Source organism: Salmo salar, chromosome 10 (genome assembly GCF_965601325.2).
Source record: "Salmo salar chromosome 10, fSalSal1, whole genome shotgun sequence".
Taxonomy (NCBI): Eukaryota; Metazoa; Chordata; class Actinopteri; order Salmoniformes; family Salmonidae; genus Salmo; species Salmo salar.
Genome location: NC_138300.1, coordinates 97489564 through 97513710, shown reverse-complemented (window position 1 = coordinate 97513710; position 24147 = coordinate 97489564). Strand labels below are relative to the sequence as shown.

At 42.5% G+C, this 24147-nt stretch overlaps 1 protein-coding gene across 3 annotated transcripts in view; it reads right to left on the bottom strand.

Annotated features, from left to right (window-relative positions):
• Positions 1-24147, bottom strand: part of LOC106561231 (SH3 and multiple ankyrin repeat domains protein 3) — a 308236-nt gene that overhangs the window by 122382 nt on the left and 161707 nt on the right. For all 3 annotated transcript variants that reach the window (XR_014379094.1, XM_082957270.1, XM_082957271.1), the window contains exons 4-7: positions 20463-20571; positions 15210-15361; positions 14192-14359; positions 7955-8071 (exon numbers count right to left, since the gene is read on the bottom strand). Coding sequence is in view for 2 of the 3 variants with exons in the window: in XM_082957270.1 (XP_082813396.1) it covers positions 7955-8071; positions 14192-14359; positions 15210-15361; positions 20463-20571 (546 nt within the window). In the remaining variant the exon portion in view is untranslated. The remainder of the gene's footprint in view (positions 1-7954; positions 8072-14191; positions 14360-15209; positions 15362-20462; positions 20572-24147) is intronic.

Below are 24147 nucleotides of genomic sequence, written 5' to 3'. Positions count from 1 at the left end.
CAGGTTGATGGATTATCTTGTAAAATGAGAAATGCTCACTAACAGGGATGTAAACAAATTTGTGCACACGATTTCAGGGAAATACGCTTTTTGTGTGTATGGACAATTTCTGGGATCTTTTATTTCAGCTCATGAAACATGGGAACAACACTTTATATTTTTGTTTAGTATAGTTAATGAAAACCAGTAACACTTCTCTTTTGGTTCCACAGCTTCACAACTGATGGATTTTATAGATTGTTATATAGCAATTATAATGCAGAAGCTTCTATTAAACAAACATACAATCAATAATACAGTAGAGAAATCTATATACAGCATGTGCAAATGAGGTAGGATAAGAGAGGTAAGGTAATAAATAGGCCATGGTGGCAAAGTAATTACAATATAGCAATTAAACACTGGAATGGTTGGATGTGCAGAAGATGAATTTTTACATTTACATTTTAGTCATGAATGTGCAAGTTGAGATACTGGGGTGCAAAGGAGCAAGATAAATAAATAAATACAGTATGGGGATGAGGTAGATTGGATGGGCTATTTACAGATGAGCTATGTACAGGTGCAGTGATCTGTGAGCTGCTCTGACAGCTGGTGCTTAAAGCTAGTGAGGGAGGTAAGAGTCTCCAGCTTCAGAGATTTTTACAGTTCGTTCCAGTCATTGGCAGCAGAGAACTGGAAGGAGAGGCGGCCAAAGGAAGAATTGGCTTTGGGGGTGACCAGTGAGATGTACCTGCTGGAGCGCGTGCTACGGGTGGGTGCTGCTATGGTGACCAGTGAGCTGAGATAAGGCGCGGGCTTTACCTAGCAGAGACTTGTAGATGACCTGGAGCCAGTGGGTTTGGCGACGAGTATGAAGCGAGGGCCAGCCAACGAGATCATACAGGTCGCAGTGGTGAGTATTATATGGGACTTTGGTGACAAAACGGATGGCACTGTTATAGACTGCGTCCAATTTGTTGAGTAGAGTGTTGGAGGCTATTTTGTAAATGACATTGCCGAAGTCGAGGATCGGTAGGATGGTCAGTTTTATGAGGGTATGTTTGGTAGCATGAGTGAAGGATGCTTTGATGCGAAATAGGAAGCCGATTCTAGATTTAATTTTGGATTGGAGATGTTTAATGCGAGTCTGGAAGGAGAGTTTACAGTCTAACCAGACACCTAGGTATTTGTAGTTGTCCACATATTCTAAGTCAGAACCGTTCAGAGTAGTGATGCTGGACGGGCGGGCAGGTGCGGGCAGCAATCGGTTGAAGAGCATGCATTTAGTTTTACTTGCATTTAAGAGCAGTTGGAGGCCACGGAAGGAGAGTTGTATGGCATTGAAGCTCATCTGGAGGTTAGTTAACACAGTGTCCAAAGAAGGGCCAGAAGTATACAGAATGGTGTCGTCTGCGTATAGGTGGATCAAAGAATCACCATCATTGATGTTCACAGAGAAGAGAGTCGGCCCGAGAATTGAACCCTGTGGCACCCCCATTGAGACTGCCAGAGGTCCGGACAACAGGCCCTCCGATTTGACATACTGAACTCTATCGGAGAAGTAGTTGATGAACCAAGCAAGGCAATCATTTGAGAAACCAAGGCTGTTGAGTCTGCCAATAAGAATGTTGTGATTGACAGAGTCGAAAGCCTTAGCCAGGTCGATGAATACGGCTGCACGGTAATGTCTCTTATCGATCAATCAGGTCCTGATCTGTCTTCCCCCAAATCTCCTTTCCTGATCTTTTACATTGGTATTTATACAGTTTTGCCCAAGCCCATAACTCCCTTGACTACAGCCACACAACACACCCTACCCCTTACACGTGACATCTAAGCAAAGGTACACAAAATACATATTCTCCTTTACATGTGATGTCTACACAGCGTTCGGTAACACATTGTTTCCTTCATATGTGACGACATTCCGTGGTGTCATCTGCTCCATAGCCCACGTGCCATCAAGAACACCACCAGCTCCATCCCAGGGCTTGAGTTTGAAGGGGGTGTCGCCATATAAGATGGCCCTCCGGCAGAGGAACATCTGTATACAGTTTACCTGTACCTGTCACTTCCCCCCTGCCCTTGAGTGTGTTTTGCTCCTCTCTAGCTGCTTGCGGTTGAGGCCTCTTCCTGTTCTTCTTCCGCTTCTTCTTGATCTCTCTTTTTTCAGTGTTTCCAGAGTTCTGTCTGGGGACTGGAGGAGTCATCAGGTTATATTGTATAGGCTCATTTACGACAGTAAGTAACATCGTTACTTTGTAGAAATGACTTCTCTTTGTTTTCAAGCTACTTCCTAAAATTTGATTGATGGACCCTCCAGCCATGGTTGCAGCAGTATGCGGCTGTGGTTTTGGCTGATTGGTCAGGGGTAAACGGTCCTGCCCCCAGAGCTGCTCAAACCAATTGTTTACTTGCAAATCGCTTTCTACAAATGTATAAAACTTTATTATGAATCTCTTGGTAACGTGACAGCAGAACTCCAAGCGTGCGCCGAAAAAAAAATCTGCAAGTGATTCACAGCCAAAAATTCATAGTAGTAAATGGACTTCTAATAATTCTGAAAATAAATTATGCTTGCAAATCTTATTGAATGTATTCAAATGTCAAGTTACATTTTTCACACATCATGATGAAAAGTTTGCAAAAAGAAATTACATATTTGTGAATCTACTTGCAACAACAAATCTCAATTAGTGACCACGAAATTCAAAATACAAACTCATAGGTTTCTGTCATCATTATTATCCCATAGGCTCCACTTTAATTTGCATGATTCAGAGGTTAACATCTGTGTTCCTGTTATCCCATTCTAAGTTTGTTGTGTCTCTGCTCCATCACTCCCCTAAACACTGAGGGGGACCCCCCCACTGGCCTCCCACACCCCACTGTTCCATCGACCATCCACTCTCTAGTGGTGTCATTAACCAGTCTACTCTGTTCATTAACCAGTCTATTCTGTTCATTAGCCAGTCTTCTCTGCTCATTAACCAGTCTACTTCTCACTGACTGTCTCTTTATTGATACATCAATCTGGAAGTGGTCTGTCATATACTTCTCTTTTATTCAAATGTTTTCTTCCCTGTCTCCTTTGATTGGTTCTCTCCTTTCCTTTACTCTTTATCCCACTAACTGTCTTTCTCACTCCATATCCTTTCCCTCTTCATCTCTCTCATATGGATCTCTGTCACTGAATGTGTGTCTCTGTTGATTCATGGATCATCATGCAGACGCCCCCCATGTTCAGTCCCTTAAGCCCCACTCAGAAGCTCTGTCGCTGTGATCGATCTGCCCAGCGGTGGCCTCCTGGATCTCTAAACAGTGGAGGGATGAAACCTGTCTGACAATAGGACACCGCAGAGACAGGGTCTATGACGGGGAGGAGCAAAACATTTCCCCCCAAATTGTTCATTTGACCATGAATATTCATTAGCATGGCTCAGAAGTTAAAATCTGTGTTCTTTAAGGCTACCATTTGCATCACCTAAAATATGCCTCTTTATGACATTTTATTCCTGGTTGTTTAAGCCCTAAGTCCCTTTTATGTCTTAAATGCACCTGTCAATAGTCTACCTCCCCTAAAACCAAAACAAAAGTTATCCCTCTTTTTTTCCTCTCTCCTTTTTTCCCTTTGTTGCTCATCCACCCCTCCCTCTTCAGGCAGTAGTGGATGTGTTACAAACAGTACTCTAAATTAAGTATTGATATTCTCATGCTCTAACCCCCCTCAGACATACTTTTGTGTGCATGTACACTCAGTGTTCTAGAGCCTTGGAAACAGGTCAGCGTGCACGTGTGTGTCAGTGTGTATGTACATTTCACAGACAGAAATCTTAGCAACACATTTTTATACAAAGCCATATTCAGTAGATGTGGCCCATGTGGGAAACAACCCCACAACTCTGTAGCACTCGGCTCTCAGCACCTGAGCCATGGCTTTTCAATGAGTCACTTAAGCCTCAGTCCCCAATCCCAGCACCCGATGTCTCATTCTCTCACTTGATCTTATCAATCTTATCTCTCACTTGCTCGCTACCAGGGTTGGGTAGGTTACTTTCTAAATGTAATCTGTTACAGTTACTAATTACCAGTCCAAAATTGCAACCAGTAACATACCTGTTGGATGACCCCAAACTCTGTAACGTAATCGGATTACTTTCAGTTACTTTTGGATTACTTTCCCCTTAAGAGCTATTAGAAGAAGACAAAAATGAATATTACCAAATGAACGACATCTATTGCAGGATAAATCAATGTTAGAGTTTACATAGCTGCCGATAAATGGATGTTGCATTTTACTTTATGGGTTAGGGTTTATGGGTAGGCTTCTAACCTATTGCTTTCTACTTCAATACAGATAATAAAACAATTAGGCTATATCTTTACAATAAAAACAGAAGTCTGTCAGATTTCCAGTCATTAAAATTGATAAAATACCCCTATGATTTTTAAGAATAGGACTTGGATTTTTTTTTTTACCTAAACATAACCCAAAGACCAAGGTATATTAGCCTACTTTGTTGTTTATATTTTTGTTGTCATGGAGAACTGATTGAGCTCATTGCTTACTTGTGGTCAGACTCACTCAGGTGTGAACAAACTCAAACGTGCACCTTTTTTCAATGCAGATTTGCATGTCATTGAGGAAACAGAAAGGTGTCAAAGTATTTTTTCCGCAAACAACCTTTCTGGATAAGAAGAATGGCGCCGGAGGGGATGGCCGCCGTTTTACGGGTTCCTAACCAATTGTGCTATTTTGTGTGGTTTTTTTGCATTGTTTGTAACTTATTTTGTACATACTGTTCATGCTAACATCTCTTATGACCAAAAAGAGCTTCTGGATATCAGGACAGCGATTACTCACCTTGAACTGGATGAAGATTTTTTCTTTAATGAGTCAGACGCGAAGGATATAATTTTGCTCCCAGACAAGGCCCAAATCCCCATCATTCACATGAAGAAAATAAGAAAATATTGCTCGCCTGAGGTGGAATACCTCATGATAAGCTGTAGACCACTCTATCTACCAAGAGAGTTTTCATCTATAATTTTCATAGCCGTCTATTTACCACCACAAACCGACGCTGGCACTAAGAACACACTCAATAAGCTGTATAAGGCCATAAGCAAACAAGAAAATGCTCATCCAGAAGCGGTGCTCCTAGACTTTAACGCAGGCAAACTTAAATCAGTTTTACCTCATTTCTAACAGCATGTCACATGTGCAACCAGAGGAAGAACAACTCTAGATCACCTTTACTCCACACACAGAGACGCGTACAAAGCTCTCCCTCACTCTCCAGTTGGCAAATCTGACCATAATTCTATCCTCCTGATTCCTGCTTACAAGCAAAAACTAAAGCAGGAAGTACCAGTGACAGGCTCAATACGGAAGTGGTCAGATGATGCGGATGCTACGCTACAGGACTGTTTTGCTAGCACAGACTGGAATATGTTCTGGGATTCATCCAATGGCATTGAGGAATATACCACCTCAGTCACCGGCTTCATCAATAAGTGCATCGATGACGTCGTCCCCACAGTGACCGTACGCACATACCCCAAACAGAAGCCATGGATTACAGGCAACATCCGCATCGAGCTAAAGGCTAGAGCTGCCGCTTTCATGGAGCGGGACACTAATCTGGACGCGTATAAGAAATCCCGCTATGCCCTCAGACGAACAATCAAACAAGCAAAGCATCAATACAAGACTAAGAATGAATCCTACTACACCAGCTCTGACGCTCGTCAGATGTGGCAGGGCTTGCAAACTATTACAGACCACAAAGGGAAACCCAGACGCGAGCTGCCTAGTGAGGCGAGCCTACCAGATGGGCTAAATACCTTTTATGCTCGCTTCGGGGCAAGCAAAACTGAAGCATGCATGAGAGCACCAGCTGTTCCGGTGTGATCATGCTCTCTGTAGCCAATGTGAGCAAGACCTTAAAACAGGTCAACATTCCCAAGGCCGAGGGGCCAGGCGGATTACCAGGATGTGAACTCAGAGCATGCGTGAACCAATTGCGAAGTGTCTTCACTGACATTTTCAACTTCTCCTTGACCGAGTCTGTAATAACTACATGTTTCAAACAGACCATCATAGTTCCTGTGCCCAAGAAAGTGAAAGCAACCTACCTAAATGACTACCGCCCCATAGCACTCACGTCGTGAAGTGCTTTGAAAGGCTGGTCATGGCTCACATCAACAACATCATCCCAGAAACACTAGACCCACTACAATTTGCATACCACACCAACAGATCCACGCAATCTCAATCGCACTCCACACTGCCCCTTCCCACCTGGACAAAAGGAACACCTATGTGAGGGTAATGTTCATTGACTACAGCTCAGCGTTCAACACCATAGTGCCAACAAAGTTCATCACTAAGCTAAGGACCCTGGGACTAAACACCTCCCTTTGCAATTGGATCCAGGACTTCCTGACGGGCCGCCTCCTGGTGGTAAGGGTAGGCAACAACACATCTGCCAAGCTGACCTCAACACCCGGGCCCCTCAGGTGTGTGTGCTTAGTCCCCTCCTGTACTCCCTGTTCACCCACGACTGCATAGCCAAGCACAACTCCAACACCATCATTAAGTTTGCTGACTACACAACGATGATTGGCCTGATCACCAACAACGATGAGACAGTCTATAGGGAGGAGGTCAGAGACTTGGCAGTGTGCTGCCAGGACAACAACCTCTCCGTCAATATGAGCGAGACAAAGGAGATGATCATAGACTACAGGAAAAGGAGGGCCGAACAGGCCCCAATTCACATCGACGGGGCTGTAGTGGAGCAGGTTGAGAGGTTCAAGTTCCTTGGTATCCACATCACCAACAAACTATCATGGTCCAAATACACCAAGAAAGTTGTGAAGAGGGCACGACAATGCCTTTTTCCCCTCAGGAGACTGAAAATATTTGGCATGGGTCCCCAGATCCTCAAAAGGTTCTACAGCTGCACCATCGAGAGCATCCTGATGGTTGCATCACCACCTGGTATGGCAACTGCTCAGCATCTGACTGTAAGATGCTACAGAGGGTAGTGCGTATGGCCCAGTATATCACTGGGACCAAGCTTTCTGCCATCCAGGGCCTATGTACTAGGCGGTGTCAGAAGAAGGCAAAAAAATGTATCAAAGACTCCAGTCACCCAAGTCATAGGGTGACTTCTTGTCTCTGCTACCGCACGGCAAGCGGTACCGGAGCACCAAGTCTAGGTCCAAAAGGTTCCTTCAGCTTCTACCCCCAAGCCATAAGACTGCTGAAAAATGTATCAAATGGTCACTCAGACTATTTGCATTGACCCCCCCCCCCCACACTGCTGCTACTCGCTGTTTATTATCTATGCATAGTCACTTTACCCCTACCTACATGTACAAATTACCTCTAACCTGTAGCCCCGCACACTGACTCGGTACTGGTACCCCCTGTATATAGCCTTGTTATTGTTTTCTTGTGTTCTTTTTCAATGACATTTTTTACTAGTTATTTAGTAAATATTTTCTCTATTTATAACTCTATCACTCTATTTTCTTAAAACTGCATTGTTGGTTAAGGGCTTGTAAGTAATATATTTACACGGTTGTACTCGGCACGTGACAAATAAAATTTGATTTGATTTTAATTTACTAGTAATCCTACAAGTAATCATCTAGTTTTTCAAAAGTTTCTGTAATGTCACAAAAAAAAATCTGCTAACCGAACGGACTACAGTTATTATTTTTTTGTTGTGATCAGTTACATTCAATTTGCCAGTCTGTCCACTCAGAAGCCTTCAAGCAGCAAGACACTGCCTGAGTGGACATATTGACAGAGTAAGTGATAGCAACGTTTCAGATCGCAGCTTTAACACACGGACGCACTCACACACACACACACACACACATTTATCAAATTCCTCTACACCACTACTTACCCACACACACACCCATCCCCGCCGACATGCACCATACAGTGTGTTACCTGGTTGTAGAGGGCACAGACGTGAAGGGCGGTGTTTCCAGAGGCGTTCTGAGCAGTCATGTCGGCTCCGTAAAACAGCAGGTGCTCCAAGTGCTGAACATGACCATGACGGCATGCCTGTATGTGGAGACACATGGATGCCAGTTTGGGTTATTGAGGTATTTTGGGTGATTGAGATATCATACACTGTGTGATATTGGAGAAAGACAGTTTCGTTTCTCTGTTTGTCTCTCCCCCACATGCACTATAATTGTTGTTCCCTCTCTGTTTTGTCTTGTCTCTATCATGCGCACACACACACACACACACACACACACACACACACACACACACACACACACACACACACACACACACACACACACACACACACACACACAATTAATACTAATGCAATGGGGGGAGAGGGAAGGTAACTGATTGGAGTATAGTAATGGAGGGCTCTGGAGTATAGTAATGGAGGGCCTGCAGGTCCAGTTTTAGTGCTGGCTTTCTCTCCAACCCATTCAAACTGGGTGAGCGTTCCCCTCTCAAAATACACACTTTTTCTCGCACACTCCTTTGGCATCTTCTCTCTTTCTTTTACCAGCAGCCGTCAGTTCAGTCCAGCGTATCCCAAACTAGGGGTCGCGACTCCATGTGTGGTCACCAGATTTAAATTTGGGGTCATGAGAGAAACTCGGAAAAGCAGTCTCTGTTTTCTTCCTACAAATGTGTCTCCATCTTTTGAACGGTTTAAGCTACAAAATATTACGACCCCTCACTGAAAGATAAGACTCTCAGGCACACTATGTATATGCATTTTCTGCAGTGGTGTAAAGTACTTAAAACCTGTTTAGGATAGGGGGCAGTATTGACACGGCTGGATAAAAAACGTACCCGATTTAATCTGGTTACCACTCCTACCCAGTAACTAGAATATGCATATACTTATTACATATGGATAGAAAACACCCTAAAGTTTCTAAAACTGTTTGAATGGTGTCTGTGAGTATAACAGAACTCATTTGGCAGGCAAAAACCTGACAAGGTTTCAGGCAGGAAGTGGCCTGTCTGACAAGGTGTCGTTCTTCTTGTCTCTGTTTATTGAAGAGTGAGGATCTTAGCTGTCCCGTGACACTTCCTACGGCTGCCATAGGGTCTCAGAAGGCGGCAAAAAGCTGAATCGTGGCTTTGCAGGCTCTGGCTGAAACAAAGTAGCGCGTTTGGGTAGTGGCTGGTTACAGTACTGTGAGACTCAGGCGCGTGCCCGCGTCGACCGAAAGCTTTGTTTACTTTCCTCAGTTTAGCTAAATGGACATTCCCGGTCGGAATATTATCGCTTTTTTACGAGAAAAATGGCATAAAAATGGATTTTAAACAGCGGTTGACATGCCTCGAAGTACGGTAATGGAATATTTAGATTTTTTTTGTCACGAATTGCGCCATGCGCACGACCCTGATTTACCATTTCAGATAGTGTCTGGGACGCACGAACAAAACGCCGCTATTCGGATATAACGATGGATTATTTTGGACCAAACCAACATTGTTATTGAAGTAGCAGTCCTGGGAGTGAATTCTGACGAAGACAACAAAAGGTAATCAAACTTTTATAATAGTAAATATGATTATGGTGAGTGCTAAACTTGCCGGGTGTCTAAATAGCTAGCCCGTGATGCCTGGGCTATGTACTTAGCATATTGCAAAATGTGCTTTCACCAAAAAGCTATTTTAAAATCGGACATATCGACTGCATAGAGGAGGTCTGTATCTATAATTCTTAAAATAATTGTTATGCTTTTTGTGAACGTTTATCGTGAGTAATTTAGTAAAATGTTAGCGAATTCCTCCGGAAGTTTGCGGGGGGTATGCTAGTTCTGAACGTCACATGCTAATGTAAAAAGCTGGTTTTTGATATAAATATGAACTTGATTGAACAAAACATGCATGTATTGTATAACATAATGTCCTAGGGTTGTCATCTGATGAAGATCATCAAAGGTTAGTACTGCATTTAGCTGTCTTCTGGGTTTATGTGACATTATATGCTAGCTTGAAAAATGTGTGTCTGATTATTTCTGGCTTGGTACTCTGCTGACATAATCTAATGTTTTGCTTTCGCTGTAAAGCATTTTTGAAATCGGACAGTGTGGTTAGATTAACGAGAGTCTTGTCTTTAAATAGCTGTAAAATAGTCATATGTTTGAGAAATTGAAGTAATAGGATTTTTAAGGTTTTGAAAATCGCGCCACAGGCTTCAAGTGGCTGTTACGTAGGTGGGACGAATTCGTCCCGCCTAGCCCATAGAGGTTAAGGAAAAATACAAATTCAGTTTTTTTTTTAGGTATCTGTACTTTACTTTACTATTTATATTTTTGACTACTTTTACTTTTACTTCACTACATTCCTAAAGAAAAAGAATGTAGTTTTAACTCCATACTTTTCCCCTGACACCCAAAAGTACTCGTTACATTTTCAATGCTTAGCAGGACAGGAAAGTGGTCCAATTCACTCACTTATCAAGACAACATCCCTGGTCATCCCTACTGCCTCTGATTTGGAGGACTCACTAAACACAAATGCTTAGTTTGTAAATTATGTGTGAGTGTTGGAGTGTGCCCCTGGCTATCCGTAAATTTAAAAAACAAGAACGATGTTCTTGGTTTGCTTAATATAAGGAATTTGAAATTATTTATACCTTTACTTTTGATACTTAAGTATATTTTTGCAATTCAATTTACTTTTGATACTTAAGTATATTTAAAACCATATATTTTTTGACTTTTACTTTTACTTGAGCCATTTTCGACAAAGTTATCTTTACTTTTACTCATGTTTGACAACTGGTTACTTTTTCCACCACTGGTTGGAAAAAGCATAGAAGCAACATGCATAGAACAGGCTCGAAATCAGACTGGGGGAAAAAGAACATCATCAATGATGATGTTCTTTTCAACACAGAAGATCATACAAAATTATTGCCTGATGATGTTTCAAACTTCCCAATACCTTTCTGATCCATTTCAGTCACTTCAAACCATTCTTCCTTCAGATTGAGATAGCCTACTGTAAAAGTACTTTCAGACCGATTTGTTATAGACTGTCATAGCCCCAATTAAAACAGTAAACATTGGTCGTTGATTACATCACTTTTTTTTACATGGAGGGGTCATGACAATGCTTGGATATCAAAATGGGGTCGCACGCCAAAAACGTTTGGGAACACCTGGTTTAGCCTGATTATACTGTAGGTCTCCTAGCCTCCAGGCTAACCCGGCATTGAGTTCTGTGGTGGCTGTGCTGTGAAGATGGTGGCAGGGAAGAACAGGGCAAGCAGGTGGGGGGATTACCATGGATGTCCCCAGACATGCTGGTGTGGAGAGGAGAGTAGAAGAGAGAGTGGTGGGAACATTAGAGCACTGTGGACACAGTACTGTTGACTGAGTTCTAGTGCTCCAGTCCTTTATGGTTTATATAATGACAGGGTCTGCAGAGTTTTATCAAGCCCTGTAGTGGTACTCCTGTTCCCTCCATTTAAAACCTTATGAAGTCTGCAGTGCTTTTGTGCCTCATCAAATTAGGAAATGAATACTGTACTTGTCCCTCTTTGCTCTTCCACTACATTTTCTTCCTAATCAACGGAAGGTTTCCTCAAAATGTCAGTCTGGATCTACAGTAGTGTCTATGTCTGGGAAGAGCACTCTCTGTGTGTGTGTGTGTGTGTGTGTGTGTGTGTGTGTGTGTGTGTGTGTGTGTGTGTGTGTGTGTGTGTGTGTGTGTGTGTGTGTGTGTGTGTGTGTGTGTATCCGTGTGTGTGTGTATCCGTGTGTGTGAGTGTTTGCGTCTGTATCCATGTGTGTGTGTGTGTGTGTGTGTGTGTGTGTGTGTGTGTGTGTGTGTGTGTGTGTGTGTGTGTGTGTGTGTGTGTGTGTGTGTGTGTGTGTGTGTGTTAGTGATGAGCAGGTTGACTCATAACCTGCAATCCCCGCGGTTATATCCGTGGGGTGGGTGGGTTTAGGGACATGAAATATTGTGTGGATGAAGGGCGGGTTCAATAAAGAGAAAACAAGATTTTCTTTCATTATTTTTATCTGCCATTAGTGCGTAAGCCTAAACTTTAGGGCCTAACTCAGAGTTTCCCAATCTAGGGTTCGCAAACCCATGTGGTTTGAAAATGGCGTCGCGAGATGGGGTGGTTGATAGAACCGGTAGCTGCTAGATGCGGTTGTAATTAACAGAGCGGCTTATGTTTCTTCCTACAAATGTGTCTCTATCTTTTGAATGATTTAAATGACAAAATATTATGACCCCATCACTGAAAGATAAGACTCTCAGGAACACGTACTTGCATACTGTTTGTGGACAAGACCAGGCACTAAATCAGACTGGTGGGAAAATAACATAATCAATAATGATGTTCTTTTCTACACAGAAGATCATACAACATTATTTCAAACCCTACTGTATGCAGATTGAAATACTGTCAAAAATACTGTCAGACTGATTTGTAATAGACTGTCATAGCCTAAATTAAAAAAGTAAACATTGGCCGTTGATTACATAACTTTTTTTACATGGTGGGGTCGCAGATTTGAGGTTGCAGGGTTAGAACAGTAGCCTAATGTTTGGGAAAGATTTGGTGAAGTGGTAAAAGAGGATCATAGCAGTGGCGGCTGTGTTATGTGTGATGATTAGGAGGCGCTATACAAATTTGAGAGTCACAAGACATGGACTCAAAATATGTCACGTTAAGGGCCTACAGTTCAGATGGGTTAAATGGAATAATAGCCTAACTGAAATCTGGACACTGACTGTAGGTCTGTAACCTCTCACATAGCCCAATATAATATAAACTCCTGCAGAATTAAGTATTTCTTTCAGTAAAATTATACACCAAATGTACATTTTGACTTGGGAACAAGAGAGGAGAAATATGATTTCTTTCTTTCACCATCTTGAGCGAAATGTATGGTTAGGGACTGTCTGTAAAGGTGCTATCTTTGTCAGCGTCATAAAAGCTGATAGTATTTCAACCACATAAAATATGCATCCAATCCAAACTAAAAACCTATCAGAAAAGTGTTTGTTCATTTTAACAGGATTTCATTTCCGTAAAACCGGTCAAATCTTTCCTGTTTTAAAAATAAATAAAAAAATGAGCCTACTGCATTTTCTCCCTGGTCCCTATAACATCTGATGCGCAAGAGAAGCTGCGATGAAAGAGAAAACTAGATTGAAGCATTCATTGATTTATGACATTCTGGTGAGCAAGGTTTTATTTAGTCTTCTAGGGCAGTAGCCTAATGACATTAGAGAAGCTGCATGTATCTAATTATAGACAAGTTGACTAACAAATAGTCCACCAAAACATTGGAAATTGAAAGCAGAAACATAACTAAGTTAGGCTTAAAAAAAAGACATCCCACATTCCCTGTCAAACAATCGTTCCACTATCTCTGACTGTACATCGCAGCCTACTAGCAGGTTAGGTTCAGGTGCAGGACTCAGATTTTCACTTCATCACATATAGTTAGGCATTTGCAGATGGGTGTGGGGGAAATTCTAACCAAGTGAGAGAGACTTTGTTATTTCTTCAAACAATCAATCTTTATTATTGATTAAGAATTGCAATAAGAGCTGGTCAATCATTGAGAGCCCAACGAGCAGATTTGGGTTACAGCTCTTTATAGCAACGTACATCCTCCTGAATGTTCATGACAAACAACAAATGTCTGGAATGGGTCAAAAGGTTAGGATTTGTATGTGAGAAAGGAGTATCCCCCAGCCAGATAGGATTTGTTGTGAAGACTGTTCCAATTGTATAGAAACCATGGTTTAGCCCCTAAGTCAAGGTTCCTCCCATCAGCCGTCCACATCTCCTCCCTGGTACCTCATAATACACAAACACCAACTCATTCTATGGCATGCAGGCTGTAGGTTCTATCACCAAGCCATCATAAATCAATTGCCAGCACCAAGCCCCCAGCGCCAAGGCCCACACACACAGATGAGACAGTACTGAGGAACCTTATTTGACGCATAAACAGTATTAAAACATAATCTTGTAATTTTTCTACCATATGGGTTATTAGCAATTGCGGGCGGGTGCGGGTGAAAAAGCAGCTGACCCGCGCATCACTAGTGTGTGTCTGTGCATCACTAGTGTGTGTCTGTGCATCACTAGTGTGTGTCTGTGCATCACTAGTGTGTGTCTGTGCATCACTAGTGTGTGTCTGTGCGTATGTGTGCATTTACCTGGTGTATCTCCTGCCAGCCGTTCTCGTCCACACAGCCCACCTGAGCGTGGTCGTGGAGCAGAAGTTCACAGCAGTAGGGGTCTCCTCCTACCATAGAGCTGTGATAAAGCGGACTTAACCCCCGACTGTCCTTATAGTCAGGAGACGCACCCAGGTCCAGCAACGTCTGACAGAGAGAGAGTAAGAGAACGAGAGGGAAAGTTAGAGAACACACACACACACAATGCACACACTCACTTCAAGCCCGACAGAACCTATGAAAACCCCTGTATGAAAACACTATCCATTTCCTTTGTGGGATCTACATTTTTCTATCATAGGCTTCTGCACTCATGTAGATCAAAAAGAGGGACATACAGTAGTTCATTAAGATGATGGGTTTTTCTGCACTACAGCTATAGCTCTCAGGATGAGAACAATGATGAGTCATATCAGAGGCATTCAGTAATGATACACATCCATTCACTGAGCACACGCCTACTCATTAAAGACAACAACCTAACCTCCTCAAAGCAGATGAAAACCCAGTGAGCCAGGGAGGGCACAAGAAGCCCATTGAATAAAAGCATCTTTTCAGTCAGGTCTCGGAAGAGAGTACTTAGGACCCACATACACACTGGGAAATCATGTGAGTCAGACTCTTACTTATGACAAGCAGAAAGTGAGTGAGTGAGTGTGTGTGTGTGTGTGTGTGTGTGTGTGTGTGTGTGTGTGGTCTAATTCTTCTATCTTTGTGGTGACCTGCAATCCCCAAAAGTCCCCATGAGGATAGTAAAACAAGGAACATTCTCCTCGTGGGACATTTCCCACTTTCCCACAAAGGCTATTTTAAGCTTAGGGGTTAGATTTAGGGTAGGGTTACAATTAGGCTTAGGGTTACAATTATGGTTAAGGGTTAGGTTTAGGTGTTAGGGAACATAGGATTTTGAATGGAAATCAATTTTAGGTCCACTCGAGGATAGAAAAACAAGTGTGTGCGTGTGTTTGTGCGTGTGTTTGTACGTGTGTGTACTCACTATGAGGGCCGTATGGTTCTTGGTGCGGACAGCCTTGTGCAGTGCAGTGATGCCGTCTCGGGTCCTGAAGTCCAGGTGAGCTCCTCCACTCTTCAGCACCTTGATGAGCTCTGCACAGCCCTCCAGCTGAGATGCCATGGTCAGAGGACATTCTACAGCACACAGGGGGAGAGAGGAACTAGGTTTAATATACAACAGGACAGCTTTTCAGTGTACATTCTGCATAGTACTGAGACAGAAGCATGCATTCAGCATGAGGGTTGACTTTAACTGTTTGTATAAAAATGAATCAAAGCATTTGTATGAGAAGGCCTATCCCTTTAAATGTCTCTGATTAGAGCGATAAAGGCAGGGTGAATAAAATACTAGTTCCATTTCCAGATGAATCCACTCTCATCAATTTCAAGTGATTCATTTAAGAAGACAAATATTGTGCATTTGTGAGCCTCATCAGTGAAATGACTTTGTGATAAACATGATGGAGTTGGTGTTTACCAAAACCAGATAAGAGTGTCGGAGTTAGCAAACAATCTGTGTGTGTGTATGTGTGTGTGTTTGTTTGATGATGATGCAACTAAACACTAACGTCTCGATCACACCAACAGCATCATTGCATTTTGGTACACCAGAAGTACATTCATTTCCAATGGAACGCTGCATTTGCCTTGCAGCGTTGCGTAGCATTTTGCGCAATGACGCTGTCGGTGTGATTAAGGCGTTAGAGGCCATCAATCTCATTATTTTAGATTTACTTTTCTCTTCATCAAAGAAGGTGCTTGGGTTGAACTGTGGGTTTAGTATATTCACAAACATGTGCACACACAGACACAGCAAAACTAGCATTTAGAACTAAATTAACAAAATTATATTGTAATTTGTTTTGTTTGCTCTCTCTCTCTCTCTCTCTCTCTCACACACACACACACACACACACACACACACACACACACACACACACACACACACACACACACACACACACACACACACACACACACACACACACACACACACACACACACACACACACCCCGAGGTCACCCCATTGGAGGCTCTCAACAAATGACTGCACAAACATTTGCATAAACATGAGGAGATTAGCATGAAGAATAATCCAGCTTTACCCAGCATGCATTGGGATGTGGCAGAGAGGGCCAGACGGATATCGCTCAGTGGGCAGCCAACCTGAACAATCCCAGCATTCGTTATCTACGTCTGTCTGTCTCTCTATCACTGTATCTGTCCATCTGTCTGTCTGTCTGTCTGTGAATATTTCCGTAACAGTCAATCTGTCTATCTATTTCTGTCTGTCAGTCTCTGTATCTGTCAGTCTATCTCTGTATCTCTCTCTCCCTCTCTTTAATAATAATACTGATAATAAGTATCCTCAGGAAGTTCAATCAGTAGAACAGGAACCTCGGTGGGGAGTAAATTCCTGATTGGACGATAGCTGTTTTGATACTGTGTGTCTGAATGTACTAGCAGTATCACAATAATATCTACTCTCTTAATACTGTGGAACATACACTGAGTGTACGACACATTAGTAACACCTCCCTAATTATGAGTTGCACCCCCTTTTGCCCTCAGAACAGCCTCAATTCGTCGGGGCATGGACTCTACAAGTAGTCGAAAGCATTCCACAGGTATGCTGGCCCATGTTGACTCCAATACTTCCCACAGTTGTGTCAAGTTGGCTGGATTTCCTTTGGGTGGTGGACAATTTTTGATACCAGTGGAGGCTCCTCAGAGGAGGAAGGGGAAGACCATCATCCTCAGTGAATTTCATAAAAATGTAAATTGTAAAACATAAAAAAATGTATCCTTTTCAGATAAAACTATACTAAATATAATCACGTCACCAAATAACTGATGAAATCACACTACTTTGCCAAGGAAGTCTACAGTAGCCTCAACAGCCCTCTGTAGGGTAGCACCATGGTGCAGCCGGAGGACAGCTAGCTTCCGTCCACCTCTGGGTTCATTGACTTCAATCCAAAACCTAGGAGGCTCATGGTCCTCACCCCTTTCCATAGACTTACAAACTAATTATGACAACTTCCAGAGGACGTCCTCCAATCTCGATTGAGATTGCGTCATCTGTGGATCTGTTGGGGCGGTATGAGAATTGGAGTGGGTCTAGGGTGTCCGTGAGGATGCTGTTGATGTGAGCCATTACCAGCCTTTCAAAGCACTTCATGGCTACTGACTTGAGTGCCACGGGGCGGTAATCATTTAGGCAGGTTACCTTGGGCACAGGGACTATGTATGAAAGGCATTTAGTTCGTCTGGTAGGCTCGTGTCACTGGGCAGCTCGCGTCTGGGTTTCCCTTTGTAGTCCGTAATAGTTTTCAAGCCCTGCCACATCCGAAGAGCATCAGAGCAGGTGTAGTAGGATTCAATCTTAATCCTGTATTGACGCTTTGCTTGTTTGATGGTTCATCTGAGGGCATAGTGGAATTTCTTATAAGCATCTGGATTAGTCTCCCGCTCCTTGAAAGCGGCAGCTCTAGCCTTTAGCTCAAAGCGGATGTTGCCTGTAATCCATGGCTTCTGGTTGGGATATGTACATATAGTCACTGTGGGGATGACGTCATCGACTCACTTATTGATGAAGCCGATGACCGAGGTGGTGTATTCCTCAATGCCATTGGATGAATAGCAAAACAGTCACTGGTACTTCCTGCTTTAGTTTTAGCTTGTAAGCAGGAATCAGGAATCAGGAGGATAGAATTATGGTCAGATAGAATTATGGTCAGATTTGCCAAATGGAGGGTGGGTGAGAGCTTTGTATGCATCTTTGTGTGTGGAGTAAAGGTAGTCTAGGATTTTTTTTCTGGTTGCACATGTGACATGCTGGTAAAAATTTGGTAAAACTGATTTAAGTTTGCCTGCATTAAAGTCCCCGGCCACTAGGAGCGCCGCTTCTGGGTGAGCATTTTCTTCTTTGCTTATGGCCTTATAGAGTTGGTTGAGAGCGGTCTTACACGGAACCCAAACTGTCTGTGCGCAAGCGCCATCGTGCGCTATTGTGCATAAATGTATTTTGTCCCCCTACACCAAACGCGATCACAAACTGAACCAATGACATTTATTTGGGGACAGGTCGAAAAGCATTAAACATGTATGGCAATTTAGCTAGTTAGCTTGCACTTGCTAGCTAATTTGTCCTATTTAGCTAGCTTGCTGTTGCTAGCTAATTTGTCCTGGGATATAAACATGGAGTTGTTATTTTACCTGAAATGCACAAGGTCCTCTAGTCCGACAATTAATCCACGCATAAAACGGCCACCCAAATCGTTTCTAGTCATCTCTCCTCCTTCCAGGCTTTTTCATCTTTGCACTTATATGGTGATCGGCATCTAAACTTTCATAGTATTACCACGACGACCGGCAAAACAGTACTTCTTTCAATCACCCATGTGGGTATAACCAATGAAGAGATGGCATGTGGGTACCTGCTTCTATAAACCAATGAGGAGATGGGAGAGGCAGGACTTTCAGCGCGATCTGCGTCAGAAATAGAAAGGAGTTCTATTTTAGCCCTTGGCATCGCAGACGCTCGTTGGCGCGCGCGAGCAGTGTGGGTGCAATAATTGAATAACATGGATTTCTAAATGTATTTTGCGACGCTCGCGTACGCGACGTGTCCGGTCTGGTCAGCATGTTAGTGCCAGCTTCGCTTTGTGGTGGTAAATAGACGGCTACGAATAATACAGATGAGAACTCTCTTGGTAGGTAGTGTGGTCAACAGCTAATCATAAGGTACTCTACCTCAGGCAAGCAATACCTCGAGACTTCTTTAATATTAGACATCGCGCACCAGCTGTTATTGACAAAAAGACACACACACCCACTCCTTGTCTTACCAGAGGTAGCATCTCTGATCTGCCGGTGCACGGAAAATCGCGCCAGCTCTATATTGTCCGTTTCTTCGTTCAGCCACGTCTCGGTGAAACATAAGATGTTACAGTTTTTAATGTCCCATTGGTAGGATAATTTTAATAGTAGGTCATCAATTTTATTTTTCAACGATTGCACGTTAGCAAGAAGAATGGAAGGCATTGGGAGTTTGCTCGCTCGCCTCCGGATTCTCAGGGGGATCCTCGATCTGCATCCCATTTTCCAGTGTCTTTTCTTTACACAAAAGGCGTGGATCTGGGCCTGTTCCATTGAAAGCAGGATATCCTTCTCATTGGACTCGTTAAAGGAAGAACTTTCTTGCAGTCCGTGGTGAGTAATCACTTCTCTGATGTCCAGAAGTTATTTTCGGTCATAAGAGACGGTAGCAGCAACATTATGTACACAATAAGTAAAATAAATAAGTTACACAAGGCGCCAAAAAAATGACAAAATTGCACAATTGGTTGGGAGAATGTAAAACGTCAGCCATGTTATTCGCACCATCTTTATGAATGAGAGTCATCCAATATGCTATAATAGAAATAAGGCCATGCTCATGAAAAATAAATCGTCCTCTCATCTTAAATGGCACTGACCGCCTCTGCTTGACACACACGGGAAACTGTTGAGCGTGAAAAACACAGCATTGTTGCAATTCTTGACCCACTCAAACCGGTGCGCCTGCCACCTACTACCTGTTCAAAGGCACTTAAATATATTTTCTTGCCCATTCACCCTCTGAATGGCACACATACACAATATGTCTCAATGCTTAAAAATCCTTCTTTAACCTGTATCCTCCCATTCATCTACACTGATTGAAGTGGATTAAATAAGTGACATCAATAAGGGATCATAGCTTTCAGCTGGATTCACCTGGTCAGTCTATATGGAATGTTTTGCACACTCAGTGTATATCAAATAGTACTGTGGCTCAGCTAACCATTGTTTGTTCTCTCGCCAGTAATCAGTGACATCTGCAGGGAAGTTGTTTGCACCCAGCGGCAGATAGTGTTGGGCCAGTAACTGTGGGTTGCTAGTTTGAAACCTCGAGCCGTCTAGGTGAGAAATCTGTTGATGTGTCCTTGAGCAAGGTAGTTAACCCTAATTGCTCCAGGGTCACCATCAATAATGGCTGTGTCTCAGAGGGAGTGGGCTATGCAAAAAAAAGATTATCACACGTGTATAATCCACACTTGTACAAATGTAAGAACCCACCTAATTATTATCTCATCAATGAGCATGTTTTTATTCACATTTTGTAGCACTGTTTTGTTTGATCTAAATTAACTCTGCCTGTCTCTTTGATTCCATCATTTCTGGATGCTAGAGTTGCAACTGTCTCCTCACCTCCCGATTCAGGGTCGTGGAAGTTGGGGTCCAGACCTTTCTCCAGGAACTTGGACACCTTTTCGATGTTCCTCTGCTGTACATACTCCATAAACTTCTTCAGGTTCGCCTGGGAGACAGACAGATGGAGAGTGTCACTCAACTAGTATTAAAAACATATTTAAATGTAATTCATGCAAATCTAATTGCATTTAATATTGAGGAGGGGGAGCGGTGTAGAGTTTGAGAAACGGGGTGAGATTGAGAGAGAGAGTGATAAAGAGATAGATAAAGGAAGAGAAATAGAGTGGATAGGAAGAGATGCATCGGGAAGGAGGGGAGAGAAAAAGAGAGGCAGTGAAATAGAGCAAATGAAGGACAGTTAGGGAGATATAGAGAAAGATAAAACATAGAGGGAGAGAGAGCACTGTGATTGGATGATGTAACACTCATGTGGATAGAGATGTTTAATAATGCAGGTGCAAGATGAAAGCTGAAGCACACTCCCGTGTGTGTTTGTGTTCCATGTCAGTCCAAGTGTAAGATTTAGGTGGATACAGTAGTGCATTAGGCACCGTTGGGTAGACCATAATATTCCATCTCTCTGTACTTCCAAAGCAGCAAAAAACTCACTTTCTATTCATCAAGAACAAAATACAGTACATAGCACTCTTTAAAGGATCAGACCATTTACCCATGCCTTTTCCTGTAACCAACTAGTTCCTATACTGTGCATTATAAGTAAAGGAGACAGCACTTAGGTTTGGTGTCAAGTCCATTTCAATTCAATAAATTCAGCACAATATGGAAAACACACAGGTGTGGGGTAGATTGGGTGTATTTACAGCCATTGGTTATTGAAAACAGAGGAATTGAGGTGTGGTCTTTACTCCCAATATTCAGTTTTATGTTACAGTTCCACACCAAAGAGGGAATTTTGGATATCCTTATCTTTGTAACCTTTGCTTGATATTCAGCTCATTGCAGTAAAGCGTTTCAACCATTATAGATGACTATCTCACCCAGATGTTTAGAGAGTGAATTAGGATACGTACACATCTGCATCTGCTGTACAAGGCTGGAAAGCTCATTCATAAAATAACACCATGCAGCCACACACAGAACTGCCCAAATAGGGATTTGGACCAGAATCTATCTGGTCTCCACTGATCTACTTCCGTAGTACTACTGAAACAAGGAAGTTTGCAAGCAAAACACCACAGCCATACAGTACAATGTAAGGACAATACATATTGAATACTTTTATCTGAATAAAAGGTTGAGGTGAATTTCCACTTCAATTCAGTTACTTAGTGATTCAATTTGAATTTCTGTTTAATTCCTGAATTGACTGAATGTAAATGGTATTTACCCCCAAGCCTGACTCAAATCCCTATTAGCCTAATTATCAACCTGTAAAATATTCTCAATCAATACTACTGAATTAGAAACCTTGGGTTACTTGAGAGATTCCATATGCTGACAACAGCTTTCTGTGAAAGAATGATTCCACTGTAGCTTTAAATTCAATCCAGCTAACATCATTGAGAAATAGGAAATAGGTAATACAATATTGATACAGCATCTGAAATATTCAATACAGTTTGAACACACAGTATCTGAAGTAGTCAAGACTATATTGGTATAGTATCTAACATAGCTTTATTGTGAGATAAAGAGATGGTATTAAACATAGAGGCTAGAGGAGAGAGCTGTGTTCAGATATAACCCATCTGGCTAACAGAGAGATATCATTACTATTCTATTCTCAAGGTTTCTCTGCCTCACTTGTTACATAACCACCACATGCACTGAAACCTACAGTACACACATACACACAGACACACACAAAGTAAAAGGTGCAGTGACACAAACAAAATATTATTTTTTACAGACATACTGTACACACGCTTGCACAAAAAACACACACGCACACACCACACACACCTTGCCTGTAGCCAGCATCGCTAATTAGCAGAACATCATGTAGAAGGCGTGTGCCACTCACCATGTAAGGCGTCAAATATATTCGTCCTTCCAAAATCCCTCTCTTTAACTCCTTCACAACTTCACGTCTCTCTCGCGCTCCCTCACTCAGAGACATCTCCTCCGCTCTCGCCCATACCTGGCTACCCTGGCTCACTCACACACACACACACAGGCACTGAGAATGACTGCCGACTGCTCCTCTCACCATCATCAGCTGTACTGAGGAGAAATTCACTCGGGCTTTTTTCAGATTATATGATAAGTGGTTGTTATGGTGATAGGATACAAAGTGTGAGCTCTGACTGCCAGAAACATACGTGTGTGGGAAGATAAGTCTGTGCGTGTGTACTATGAAATGCATTACTAGAAAGGCCGGAGGGATGCTTAGCTAGCAATGTGTTTCGTGTAATGTGTGTAATATTGCCCGTTGAGTGCAGAGGAGAGGAGACAGCTTTGTTATGGCTAATCTACTTAAGTACACATCCTAATGAACACCATCACACACACACACACACACACACACACACACACACACACACACACACACACACACACACACACACACACACACACACACACACACACACACACACACACACACACACACACACAGAGTATCATACTACAAAGTGGAACAGTATACATTTCCCTTCAATGCGGTTCCAGCCACAGGACAGACTCCTTTATTGAAATACAAATGCTGTCATTGATGACTGGGAGCCTTGTTAGGTACAGGAAAAGGACAGGAGAGGATGTGCACGTGAGACTGTTTGTTTGTTGGCATATGTCTGCGTCCCAAGTCCCAACTTGATCTCATAAGTAACTGTAACAATGTAATTTCACAGTCTGCGAGAGGCTAACATTCACAGATTTGCAAAACATTACTGATGTTTACAAATAAGTGTGAGAGGTTAGGTTGAAGCATGTTAGCAAGGGGGTTAGGTTTATTTTAGTTTATTGGTAATGGAAAGGGTAAGGGTAAGGTTAGTTTGAGTCATGCTTGAGGGTGCAACACTGCCAAATGTAAAGATCAGACACAAATTGGCCACAAAACAATCCATCTACTGTTACGTTTCTGGTGTGATTTCAGGCTGCCTAGTCTCCAGCTCAGTTTAATTCACAACACGGGTTCAGGGGTAAAATCTAATCGGGTGGTCAATTTGAGACACACACACCGGTCATTCTAATGTCATTACCACGGGAACCCATATCATAGCAACGAGAAGCCCTCCCCATAGTAACGCGGTACACACACAGAAACAGATGAACCAGCAAAAGAGAACTGACAGATATGGGACAGAACACACACAGGTGTCACACACGCACACATACACAAGCACGCCGTGCCACGCACTGATACAGAATTTTAATTTGAGCCAGTTTGTTACAGCAGGAAAATAATCATGCAGAAACAAGAAATGTGAATTATTTAGATTATAATTAATGGACATTTTTGAAGGGGTTGATATATTTTTCGTTACTACAAATCAAGTCTGACATTTTAAAGCGAAAATTTGAAACTTTAGAAGCTTTTTTTAAACCTTGGATACACTACAATTTTGCATTTCCTGTTGTGCAGGAAAATTCTCAATAAAAAAAGAGTGATCAAATTAAGATCCTACATCTGTACTCACGTGTCACAGACACATACACACACACAACCACTGTCTACCTAACAATAACACATCAGAATGCCCTTCAGTCAGGGAGATTTTCT